The sequence below is a fragment of the Xiphias gladius genome, chromosome 7 (genome assembly GCF_016859285.1).
Source record: "Xiphias gladius isolate SHS-SW01 ecotype Sanya breed wild chromosome 7, ASM1685928v1, whole genome shotgun sequence".
Lineage (NCBI taxonomy): Eukaryota > Metazoa > Chordata > Actinopteri > Istiophoriformes > Xiphiidae > Xiphias > Xiphias gladius.
The window spans coordinates 5697438-5711326 of NC_053406.1; the positions used below are offsets into that span (position 1 = coordinate 5697438).

General features: G+C 39.7%; 1 protein-coding gene across 1 annotated transcript in view; it reads right to left on the reverse strand.

Moving 5' to 3' along the window:
• Nucleotides 1-862: 862 nt before the first annotated feature.
• Nucleotides 863-13889, reverse strand: part of LOC120792060 (calsyntenin-2-like) — a 252906-nt gene continuing 239879 nt past the window's right edge. Inside the window, exons 13-17 of the mRNA XM_040131067.1 lie at nt 10575-10745; nt 10242-10387; nt 8400-8523; nt 1344-1528; nt 863-1076 (exon numbers count right to left, since the gene is read on the reverse strand). Of these exons, the coding sequence (XP_039987001.1) occupies nt 894-1076; nt 1344-1528; nt 8400-8523; nt 10242-10387; nt 10575-10745 (809 nt within the window). The 3' untranslated portion in view covers nt 863-893. The remainder of the gene's footprint in view (nt 1077-1343; nt 1529-8399; nt 8524-10241; nt 10388-10574; nt 10746-13889) is intronic.

Here is a 13889-nt window from a genome sequence, read left to right on the forward strand (position 1 = left end):
GGTGGCATGTGTGTTGTGTACAGGTGAAGGAGGGTCTCTGGGTGGAGAAAGTGGGGTGGAGAAAGTGGGGTGGAGGAGGGTCATCTACTATACTCAATATTTACAAGAAAGGAGCGTATAAAAATTTACAAGGAGACTCCTCTGTCTTTCCCAGAAACCCAGAACTCAGACCCCTCGGCTAGTTCAACATGATGTCTGCGACTGCACACCGATTATCTTTTTTTTCTTTTGTTTGTTTTTGAGTACCATTGAAAATATGCTATTTCTGTAAAATCACCTGGCTTTGCCACGTAGGCTAGAATAAAGACTGATAAATAACATGAAGTATACAAACCAAAAATAGTCAGTTTCTTTCCTTATGCAACTCAGTTTTCTTAAATAAAGACTGTTTTGCATTTTTATAGGACATCAGAAATCTCACTGTCCAATCTGACACATCAAACTGAATGTATGGTCTAGGGGTTTAATTGAAAAAAATGTGATTTTATACCACTTTATTTCACTAAAGACTGCAGTTGTAGTGTAGAGTGCAATGGGAGAGGAAAAACATCTCTCAGAGGATTACCTAAATTTGGCTGGCTGTCCCTTTAAGAAGGATGAATTTCATTTGATTGACAAGAAGTGTTAGTGTCATATCATTTCTTATCAGCTTTATAAAATGGGATGTTTTCTGACAAGGCTATGGTTAAATCATTGCAACGTGTGTGTGTGTGTGTGTGTGTGTGTGTGTGTGTGTGTGTGTGTGTTTTTTTTTTTTTTCCAGTAGTGGGAGTTATTACCTCAGTTTTAGAGCATCAACTTCACATAAAGTCTTTTTTTGTGTCAACCATCTGATTTGAGGTTTGAGTATGGACGTGTTGCAAAATGTGTGCGAGTGACTGTGAGCATGTGTTTCAATATGATATTGCTGTTTTGTCCCAGTTTTGGCCCTTCTTGCTCAAGCGTTGCATCCTGGGTAGCTGGACGTCCACTTCCTCCTCGCTGTCATCCGACTCAGCGCTGGTGATGTCATCGTCCTCCTCTTCCTCGTCATCTTCCTCCTCTTCCTCCTCCTCTTCTTCTTCCTCCTCCTCCTCCTCGCTGGCCTCCTCCTCTGCAGCCTGGGGCTCCTCCAGGTTCTGTGGTGAGAAATATTCAGAGTTTCAGCAGCTAAATGATCCAAATTAGTTTTAAAAGCAAGAAATCATCGTCAATTTCCCTTTAATTTATAATGACTAAGCAGAGCATAAGTGTACCTTTTCTTCTTTTGTAGATATTTCAGTCACTAACTATCAGTCCATCTTTTTTACCTCCTATATTCCCCTCCCTGACAGCATCTTTCCAGATTCCTCCAGTCCTCCTACCTCCATTGGATTGATGGTGATCGTCAGAGCTGAGTCGTTCCAGGTCACATCTGCCTCTTTCGCCGTCTCGGCCAGCTTGACCTCCTGCTGGTGGGTCAGGTGAATGCGGTAGATGCCCAGCACCACGACCACCACCAGGGCAGTGATACACATTACAATTACCACCGTGGCAGCACTTGGTACGCCTGAGAGCAAGAGGAGAGAAGATAGCGAAAGGAGAGAAAAAGAAAGGGTAAATCTTGGAAAAAAAAAAACTGCATATGTAGGATCAGGGGTTTTGGTGTTGGGTTCTGACTGCCCAGCATTTGATACACAACACCCTGCAGGAAGAGACAAAGAGACAGTTTGCCAGGCTAATGACATATATTGGTTACATTCTAATGGTCCGGTAATGACTGAATAAAGTAATAACTGGATCAGGTCTGGCAGTGTGGACCTAGGCCAGCAGTAGGCCTTCATCAGTTATGATTCATCATATTCAACATCATGTTTGGATTCATATGTTACATGTATCTAAGCCAAAGGACCTTACTGAAGGGCTACCTGTCAGCTAGATACTCTTGATTTGTTTTTGTTGTTGTTGTTTTTATCATTATTTTATTTTGTTTTTCTTTAATTACAGCATCGAGTAACAAAATTGTTTGCTTATCAGATAAAAATCTGTGGAGTCATCTGGACATCGGTGTCAAACATTTGCAACAAATCCAAAATGTCACAGCAGAATCACTGTGGAGGTGCAGAAATAACTTGCTGAACCCAATATTAGACGGGTTAAGGATCCACTGAAACACTGGGAAAGACAGACATTAATTTATCTGTGCCTTAACAAGCTGGCAGCAGGGTTTTTGTGTAACCAAGCCTCATCTGTTCCCTGTGAAAGACCGTTCTCAAAGGCAGGGGAGATCTTATATATAAAAAAAAAAAAGACTGTCTTAGCCCCAACACAGTTGAGAAGTTATTTCTTAATAAAAATGAATATTGGGTTTTTTGCCATAATCATTTTCCATTATACATGTTCTGTGCCCACATTACACATTGAATACTAAATTTTCACACTTCAGTTAAAACACAGATATTGAGCCTAACTTGACTGATTTTAATACATATTATTCATAGAAAATATGTTGATTGCCTTACAGTAATTACTATAAAGGTAAGAATTAATAAATATACAATCATGGTTTCCCTTATACTAATATTTAATTTGTAATATACAAACATTTGTATTTCGTTCCCTAATTTGCATGTTAGTTCCATGTTTTGTTTCATTTTGTTCATAATAGCGAGCGTTCCTCGCCGTTATGAAGTCAATGGTGTGACTCATTCCGTGCCATCTAAACTTGAGGTTCACTTGTAGATTCTCACTCATTTGGTATCTGAATCCTCAGCCATCCAAACCCTCTACAAAGGCATATTCGTTCACTCGTTCATTGCATTTAAAAAACCTGTTCACTCTTACTCTCGTCTGAAACTTACGTCTCTTAAAAATGGACACCCACTTCATTTTTGAATAAGTCCATAAAATGAGACCCTCCTCCTTCTCAGGCGAAGAGCAACAACACTACCAAGCGGAAGTAAGTTACTCTAAAAAAACTGACACATTACATTAGAGCTATTTTACAAAAGTGAAAAAGTTGTAGAAGATGAATAAACACAATTTTAAAAATATTTTTACAGGTTTCAGCAAACAATTGTTATGACAGGAGTTCATCTTCTGTTCTTGACTGAACTGGTAAGTAAAAAACACAGTATCTTCAGACTTCAGAGTGATATTTAAATGTTCACTGTCTAGTTTGATGTAAAATTGGTTTACTATCAGCTACATTATGTTGGTATTCAGACTAACTGAGTGATGGACAGGCCTGGACCATAAAGAGGCACTTCTGTCTCAATCAGATGAGACAAGAGCTCCTGGAAGCGCTCAACGAAGAAAAGCAGCTTTCACAGCTGTTCAACAGGAAGGTCACATTGGAGGGCCTTCAGATGTTTGTTTCAGTCGTCCGCCCAGCAGCAGAGGAGGGGGTACAAACCTTCCTTAACCCTCTGCACAAACCCGCAGAGCTCTTTGAGCTTGAACATAGCGCTGCGCCCCTGGTACCAGAGGTGGTGTACACCGCTCTGAAATTATTCCTGGAGGAACCAGATACGGAGAACAAGAGTGAAGCTGCCACTGAAGCTGAGATTGGCAAACTTCTGACTAACTCAGCAGTCCCCTGCCTCTCTGTTTGGATCAGTTTCTATAACTCTTCTGCATGGTGTCTGCACCATTGGAGCCCGATTCATGTTCAAAGCCATCTATAAGAGGGTTGTCAACAGGTCCAAGTCCTTCCACCAGATGGACTATGATGAAAGCTTTTTCTCTCCGCAAAAGCGGGCGTAATCTCTGCCATCCAGGATATGGACCACAAAGTGCAGACTGCTGAATCCAGCCAGGCTCACCTTCATTCTCAGCTCCTCAGAGGGAGTTCTGGAGAAGAGGGAGGCTACTCTAGGGGTTGCTTCTTCAGAGCAGCTGGACCAGGGACTCATAGAGTAGAGGGAGACTTCACCACAAGTAGCCGCAAGACCAACTTCTGGGAAAGAGGGAGGCTTCTCCAGTGGTCTCTCTAGATAAGAAGGCAGCTACTGTGCAGACTACTGTGACTAAGGGCCAATCCTCGGCCAGACTGGAGACCAATGTGATTGTGTACATGGATGACGAGCTGGAAGTACTGCATCAGGAGGAAGTGGAGGCTTCTGAGACAGAGAAATCCCTGGTTCAGTACTGCAATGTTAAGAAGAAGAGAGCGCATGCCTTTTTCCATGGTTTGTGGGAGAAGATGACATGCTGCGTTTGTGTTTCCACTGAGGACTGAATTACAGCCATGCCTCTGTAATAATATTCTTAAATACCATAAATAAATACTATTCATTTTAACTCATTAATAATTTTGTCTGTATTTACTGTTTATGTGTATGGACTTCCGTAACGCTAATATTCTTTTGGGGTTTTGGAGACCCTCTTGACCAGCCAAAAAATATATTTAACATTATTTTGTCACCTTGATACTTGCTGAGCTTTCCTAATTTTATGAGAATTGCTTATAAACTTTTAGAAATCTACAGAAAATGGTGTGCCACTTCTGTAAAACCTGATTAAATACAACATATTTTATTCTGTTTATTTCTAACTGGTGTCGAAAGGACTTCAGAAAAACAAATTGCCCCCCCGAAATCCGAAATAAGCCTATTAGGATTTCTGTTATTAGATTTTGATAACAGTTTGTAAGTGGTTTATCAGGGAGTTCAAATTATTTGGGGTCTAACTGACCTCAAGGATAAGTAACGTCAGGAGTACTAAGTAGTAATGGCCAGCCTGTCAGTCAGTCCACCGCTTTGGTACAGACCGAAATGGAGCATCTTTATTGTGTATCTCATGTTGTTTTGGCTGAGGCCTCTGCTTGGCTGTTGTTATGGTTGTCTGGTCTCTTTGACATTGAATGCTCTTTTTGTAATAGCCTATTGATTTTATTTTTTCCCCCCTAATTATTATTTGAGAGGCCTCTTTGGCCTTTACATAAGATGGGTCCTTTGTTGATGATTGTGTTTTTAAATTATTTTCATTGCCCATTTCTTTTCTTATGAAATTTTTAAGCAATATTGGCCAGTTTTCAGTGTCTTTTTATGCTGTGCTGTAGGCTTGTAGGGATTTACACTAGCACTCTGTTGGTCTGTTAGTTGGTCCACCACTCTGGTCCAGACTGAAATATCTCAATAACTATTAAAGAATTGCACATAATCTTCTACAGACATTCATGGTTCTCATAGCATGTACTTTGTGTTTAGTGGTGATGAGCAAATATCAGCATGCTAACATGCTAAACTATGGGGGTTAATATGGTAAACATACTAGCTAAACATCAGTTTATTAGCATTGTCACTGTAATCATGCTAGCATGCTGACATTAAGCTCAAAGCGCCACTGTGCGGTAATGAACAAAGTAAACATTATTTTTATTGTGAGCGAAGCCTCCAGGAACAGCTCTGTGCTGTGAGTCGATTTTAATGTAGTGACCACATGGGTACTGCAGGATCATGTCACACACACACTGGTCCATAAAGACTTTTCCATCTAATCATTACAAAAAGATTGACTGTAAAACCATGAATACGTTTTGTTTATGATCAGAATTTGATCTTTTTGGTCTAATAGCATTTAGAAAGTCTGGGATATCTAAATCATTTTGTGGCAGTCACGTGTGAGGGGAGCCAACAGGAAGTCAGCCGGCTAGGCCAGAGGAAGTCTCTAATGCACATGGTCTCATCCGGCACGGCCTTAAAGGGGCAATGTGCCCAACGTGGAATTTTCTTGAATGCCACCATCTTGGAATGTGGTATTTATTTTTTATTATACTTTATTCAAATTTTCCAAATCCATGTTTTAGCTTGTTAGCATGCTAATGTTAGTTGCAACACTGCTTTAAGCCAAATCCTAAATACAGCTTTAAGGAGTTGCTTGTGTGGCTATAGACTCTCATTTAGATTATGTAAATAGGTTTTAAAATTCTCTATAAAGCACGTTGGTCAAGATTTTTTGTTTTTGAATGTGGTCTATAACTAAATTGACTCAATTTAATTTATATAATAAATTACTGATCTATAGCCAGACAAAAAATTAGCATCACACTTATCATTAAGGTCATTGGGTTAAATTATTGTAGTTTATGGATCCAAAAATGATGTTTGACATAATGAATCTTACCTGAAGTTTTTACGTATTCAGCTAAAGAAACGTGTAGGAAAAATAATGTGGCAGTTTGCTCCTGATTTTTCTCTGTATTTCAACTAACGTAAGCTGAAAAAAGGAAATCTTAGATTTTTTCCTTTTTCTTTTTTTAAAGTTGGCTCAGTTTAACTGTCATGGCTGCTAATGCTCAGAGGGAAGCACAATAACTAGCCTCAGCTGGCTGGGATTAAACCAAATAAAATCGAAAAAAGATTATGGAATTTAATTAACTGATAGCTGTGTGTAAGCTACAGTTTGTTTAAAATACATTTATTTAAAATCTAAGACACATTTAAATGTGTTCTCTGTGCAGTGCACAGCTGCGAAGATGTATCATAAGCCCTATTTAGTAGCATAACCACAACGTGCTCTGAGGGATTTCTCTTGATCTAAAATGTTTATTTCTTCTGCTCTGATCTCCAGCCTACTGAAATAACACGACTTTTCTTGCCTGCCCTCTCTTCACTAGTCTTTGCTTGTGTGTGTGTTTAACGAGGGTGAGACTCACAGGAGACTTTTCAGATGATCATTTGATTCAGTCTAGTTCCCTAGATTTTCACACTAAATCCACGGTCTTTGATCTTCCTTGGAGTGAAGCTTCACACAGCCCCTCAGAATAACTTGGTTGAGTGTTTGCTTGTGTGTACACACACATGCACACACACACACACACACACACAACCTGATACTCTACATACTGCGTGATATCATTTGAAACATTCACATGGGCCAAAAACTTGTCATGGCTGATATTGCAAATGGAAATCTCTTTTTTTATTTTTATTTTTTGCGATACATCACTCTCTGATTTCCAACTACCCACCACCCTCTCTGCTCCTCCGACCTCCTTTTCTCTCTCTCACACACACACACACACACACACACACACACACACACACACACACACACACACACACACACACACTCTGCCCAACCCTCTAGGCTTTTAACAGCACTGGCCACTGAACTCTCCAGGACTGTAAGTAGAATCTATTAGAGTCTGATGAATAATTAAATCTTGTGTGGTAGACTAATACCAATGTCTCACCTCCTCACCATGTTCTCTTTACTTCAGATTGCTCATGCACAGAGGGGAGGGGAATACGCCTGCTGCATCATTTGACAGGGCAGGTTTACACTGCTCTCTGTCGTTGAGGACCACTGTGTGAGAGCAGCAGTCTGATGAACAATACAAGAAACAAACTAGAGAGCGAAACCGAGCATTCCCTTGGATTTAGCCTCATTTACCCCAGATAGATGGCTGTCATAAGAACTCTTCAAGATATCTCCTACATTTTTTGTATTTTTATTTCCCAAAAATGTGTGAATGCAGCGTTGTCATGTGTACCACAAATCTGATATTGTTTAGTGATGTACAGTAATTGACTTTTTCTGTACTCACTACTACTTTGGTAGGACAAGAATTTGTTTTACAGTCCCTGGAATGTGGGCAGAAACTGAGCAGTGGTGATGATTTCTCAGTCAAGACAAAACATGAATCATAAACCTTGCTCAAAAAAAAAAAATCAAATTTACAGATACTGATATTTAAGCCCGTTAAACACATCATTAAACACACACACACATACACACACACACACACACACCCAGGATATATCCGGGGTATATCTATATATCTATACATGTATATATGGATATATATACATAAATATACATATATGTATATATACATATATACATATATATATATATATATATATATATATATATATATATATATATATATATATATATATATATATATATATATATATATATATATATATATATATATATATATATATATATATATATATATATATATATATATATATATATATATATATATATATATATATATATATATAGTCAAGAAGTGCTAAATTACCAAACGTCCATTTTTGACATCTTCATATTAAGCTACTGGCAGAATAAATGTAAAATCATTGACACAGTGAGAGTGGGTATGAATGTGTATTTTTATACATATCTCCCATAAATACAGGATGCTTTTTGTGACCATAATTCTGGAAGTTTTAGAACTTTAATATCACTGACTTAATCCACCGACACTTAAAATTTGTTGGCCTCTGCTTTACAATGTTAAAAAAGTGCTATCTTACTCCATTGTAGCTCTATTGGTAACACTCCTTACAAGATGTGATATTAATATTAGGATAAGAATAGGACAAATGAAATAAGAAAGACAAAATTAATCTAATACATCAAACAGCTTATTTACAAAGGAATTAGAGACATTGAGCACACGAAACGAGTGTGTGTTCTCTTACCTGCGTTGTGGCTGGGGTACAGGCCATGAATCATGGACGGATGGTGGACCACCTGCATGTACTGAGGCGGGGCTACCATATGATTGACATGTTCTCCAGCTTCTGATCTGTGCAGTACGCTTACCTGGGATGGGAGTGGATGAAGTAGAAGGAATGATTTTGGAAGGTAAAGTGGTCATACTTAACATTTTACAGTCTTATCCGTTCAGTCCCAGCGTCTCCCACCTGTGTGCCTAAACTTTCCTTGACTCATACAGCTGAAATATTCTAGCCAGAATAAAACGCAGCCTCAAAGTCCAGATTTCAAAATGAGGCTGTGATAAATAAGAAAGTGAATTTATATGAATGAATTTTTATGCCTTTTGTGGGGGACAGGGTCACCTCAATACAGGAAAGTGAAAGGTAAACCAGATTCCCCTCGGCGCCCTTCAAGGATCAAACTATCTCTAGTGAAACATTTTTTTCCCTCCAAGTAAACACCATAGAAGGTATAAATAGGTCAAACTCTGTTCAGGCTAGGGACAAACAGAGGGTAGCTGACGCATTGAGCTGATTCTGGCATTTATCCTCAAGTAAGAACACTGTATTAAAGGTGGAGTGTGTGTGACTGTCTCTGCCTGCTAGAGAAGCCTGATCCACTGTGGAACAGTTCAGGGGCACTTTAGGAATATGAAGTGTTCAATGTTGCTGCCTTCTGCTGTTGTTGCAATTGTGCACCACAATCTGACATGTCTTTGGTTGTTTTGAAGAGATGCAGAGTGCAAGTTCAAGTGCACATTTTAACTTGGTCGGTAATAAATGGATTGTTCATAAACTTTTCATCACAGAAAGTTTTCATTAAATTGAGCTTGAGTGTTTATGTTTTGTTTTCACAGGAGTTTTCGAGTTTCAGTTGACATTTTTGCTACTAAGGGTGAGAGTGATGCTGCTGGATTGCCTACTGAGGTTTTTAAATATGCTCTGAAAGTGAAAGTAATGGCAGAGCCCTGAGCTGAGTCAGCTCAATCACTTTGCCAGTTCAAACACTTTGCTTCACGATGTAGTAAAAAGCACCACGGCCTGTAGAGACAACAGACAGTTGCTGCTGACCCTGTTTGTCCTTTTAGGAGAGGAAACCTGTATCTTATAGTGAAAGTGGGTGGATTAGATCTGCCATCTTTATTTCCTCCCGTTTGTTATGTAAGGAAAGACAAAACCGAAAGCACTCAGGACATTGCATTAACCTGAATGATGTTTGTCCAGACTCTGATACCCGTTTAAAAAACTTTCACATGGTTTTATAATATTCATTATAACAATTTTAATGTCAGAAGGTGTGCAACTAACAATCACTTTCATTAATCTAGTGATTTCTTTTCTCGATTAATTGATTGAAGAAAATTGTCAAAAAATACACAGTTTTCCAGAGCCCTAGATGACATCTTCAAAATGCTTGTTTTTTTTTTCCAACCAACAGTCTAAAACCTAAAAAAATCATGTACGATGAAGAGCAGCAGCAAATTCTCACATTTGGGCAGCTGGAACCAGTGATTGTTTGGTATTTTTGCTTGAATAAAGAATAAAAGGACTAATCGGTAATCAAAATATTTGCAGGTGATGAATTTTCTGTCATTCAACTAATAGATTAGTCGACTAATTGTTTCAGCTATAATTTGTCAGTGACATCCACCCCAATTTTAAGGATATCAGACATTGTCTTTGATGACACATTTCTTCTTGAACTGACTCATACTAGAATAGTTATTGATAGGTGATAATACAGAACATTGACTCTAGAAACTATCTGTACCACTACTGACCTTTTAAAAAACCCACCTTAGTCAAGCTATTGTTCACACTGACCTCCAGGCTGAACTCGTTGCTGGTGTAGCGTCCATTGAGCTCCGAGCAGGTGAGGCGAAATCTTCTTTCTGTTAGTGGTCCAGGCTGCCAGTTATAGTAACGCACCTGTCTGATCACCTGTTCATAGTTAGACATGGAGTCTACGCCTGGGGAAGGGGACAGAGACCAGCAGAGGTAGTTGTGACATGTACAGAAAGGTAAGGGGGTAATTGGGACAATAAAAACAACAGAGGCGGATTTGTCAATTTAAGAACTTTTAGGCACGCACAAGCCTGAACGGACATACCAGAGAAAATGAATACATGCATGTGTGCTTTTAGCATAGTAACCTACCATATATTGACATGCCAGAGGTGGAGTTGGTGGCGTCAAGGTGCTTTCCAAGCAGAGCGCTTCGCCGCAGTTGGAGAGACTCCTGCCCTGGCCTTAACTCCTCCCCCAGCACAAGGACATCACAGTAGTCCAAGTTGTGAATGATCTCCTCCAGCACCCCGGGTCGACGTGCTGCACACACACACGCAAACACATGTACGCACACACTTGGCTTGAAGATCAGCTTTAGTTTGCCCTCACCTCAGTTGTTATTCTGGGTTTTACAAACAAGAGGAACTGCTGGCAATAAAACTTTGTATTTTGGGTCATTTGCTATTTTTGGTTCAGAATATGTTCACACTGCTGATGAACTGCACTGCACTTTTCAGGCACTTCCGTGTGTTTACATTTGTTCAGATGCCTTTGTTCTCGTCTCACTAAATGAACCAAACTACTACAGAAAATCAAATACAGTTTTCCAAACATGTCCTGTTTGAATACATGAACACTTTATTTGTCACATGACAGTCTGTTTATTGTTGCCATGCCAAAACATTTGTGGAAGAAAACCCTGGACACTTTGAGGAACCATAATTTAAGCAGTACAAGGCACAACACACCTACTCTTACTCCCAGACTCCAATTATTCGTCAACCCCCAGCACACAGACAGTGCCATGGGCTGCTTTAGTAATAAGTCCCCTCAGACACCTCCCATCACAGCAGTGCTGGGTGGCTGCTGGGGCTCTTTGACAGTCTGCTTAGCACTAGCCTCCAACTCTCACTGCTAACCCAGCCTTCTCCCTCATTGTAAGCTCCCAAGGGAGAGAACCAACTATGCTCATTTAACAGCTTCCCAAAGGTGAAAGACAGATACTGTAGAAGTAGGGTTGGCAGAGATGAGGTTGAGAAAAGGGGGAGAGTGAGCAAAACAAGTAGACAGAAAGTTGTGCACCAGAGGAGAAGATAAAGTGGGGTGCGAAATTAAACGAAAAACCTGAAAAGTGAGTGGAGAAACAGGACGAAAATGCCCCCATCCACAGGGCACGAGAAGACACTGAATGGTGTGAGGAGTATGAAAATGATGTGAATCATATGCTGTGGCCTTTGCAGTCACCAGATCCCAACCCATTTGAACACCTATGGGAGAGTTTGGACCGATATGTTAGACGGCGCTCTCCACAAACATCATCAAAACAGCAAATGAGGGAAGATCTTTTAGGAGAATGGTGTTCATCCCTCCAATGGGGGGTAGTGCTTCAAGGAGCACTGAAGCTGTTCTGGCAGCAACTGGTAGCCCAGCACATTACTGGTTTTGTCTTTAATTCTTCACCCGTCTAGAAATTGTGCTGTTTTTTGTATGAAGGCATTTCTTTAAAGAAAATTTCTTTAAAAAAATTTTCATGTAACTTTTACGTCACTTTTCAGCCTCCATTAGGCCATTGTGTTGGTTTTGCGGCTAGCAAGTTCTACTCAGCAGCAGCCAGCTGTTTTCAGCAAAAACATTCTGACCCTACCAGCATCAAACAAAGTTAGCCACTAGCTGGCGATTAGTGGAGCTAAAGAGATGGAGATGATGGAGAGCATGACAAAAGGTTGTGGATATTGGACTGGCATTCTTCAGGTGGCTGTACACACAGCTTCAAATGAATGCTAACATTGCTCTTTGTCTGTTGGATGTATAAGGAGGCAAATGTTTGCTAGCACGATGACTTTATATCTCTTTTCTACATGCGCTCAGACTATATTTTAGTTAACAGAAATCACAAAAAGATCACGAAAATGAAACTGAACAGAAAAACAAAAACGTCAACACATTATAATGGAGACAGGTCATGTTTTGATGATATCTTTAAGGCAGATAACCCGAAGAAAAATCTCGTAAAAATGGTTAATAACCTCATTTTATAACAAAATGTGTGGTGTGTTGCCTTCGAAAAAATGAAAAAAGCTTGATTTATTCCTAACATTTGCAGAAAACATGCTGCTTCCGCTGTAAAAATTACAGAGAGAAGAAATATTTGTATAATAGCTGTCAAGTACATTTTCAATCAATTTATTGATTTATTGACAAGCAAGCACACACTAATAGTACAGCCTGGGCGCAGGACTGTCCCAGAAACAGTAATTGTAAATGTGCAGCCAACACTGATCTTAGAGCTACAGTGTGGATGTGATAAAAAAAAAAAAAAAATGAGATGGGCTCCCTAGAAAGGAATTACAAAGAAGAGAGAGGAGATGTAGCAAGAGTGAGAAAGTCATAGAGTAAAGAAAGACTGGCTGTAAGAAATGGAAGCTTTAAGGCAGGCGAGGGTAGAGAGAACAGAAGATGACCCTGAAAACAAATGGGTGAAAATGTTGAGCATTAAAGATGATGACATAAAGAAAGAACTGATGACCTTTGCTTTGAGTAAAGGCATCAGAATAAGCCTTGAAGAGATACTGTAGAATGAGAGAAAGAGGAACGAGGCAGTGCTGAGCCGGCTCAATAAAAAGACAAATGAATGACAGAGAGAGAAAGCATGGAAGAGGGCAAGGGGTGATTAACAGGGCCCAAAAGAAAGTTATTGCATGCCCTGCAAAAGAAATATGTGATTTATCTTGAATCCTTTAAGCCTCGAGAGAACACAAAATCTGCTCATTATGGAACTTCATTGTGCCTCCTTCCACCACACACACTCTCTCCCCATCTCTTCTCTTCTCTTTCTTTTCATTTCTGTGTCTTTCTCTGGCTTTCAGCTAATCTCTTCCCCCCAGCTACAGTCTCTATTTCACCAACAGAAAGAGCTCCACCGGCTATTGAAAGCAATACCTCTTTCTGCTCTTCTTCCTCTGCCGCATAATGCACAATGGAGGGCTAAAATTTAAAACCCTCTCGGTCTGCTTATCTGCTCCTAATTGGTTGCAAGCGGTGGGGCCCAGGGCAGAGCCGGGCCGAGCTTGGCTGTTCCTGCCTCAGTGGTCAGATCGCTGGACAAGACTAGAGCGGCCAGGATTTAAATGTCATACTCATTTACTGCCGGTCGAGGTGGTACGACCAGGAGAATCAGTGGTCTGGTAGGTGCAGGTCCTACTTTGCAGTTGCGTAAGGACAGATAGACTGATCTGATATACAAAATGTGGTCAGTTCATAATAAATGTTCCTCTATTAAACTCTGTTAACTACAACATTAAAGTACTGCTTAGTTGTTTAAGCATCACTTATAATAATTATATATACTAATATATATTAATTAACTCTGAAAGGGGGCATTCTGCTGCACAATGAGTATTTTTACTTTCATAACTTAAAGACACAGTTAAAAAAACCAAAACAAAACATTTTCCAAGTTTTCCT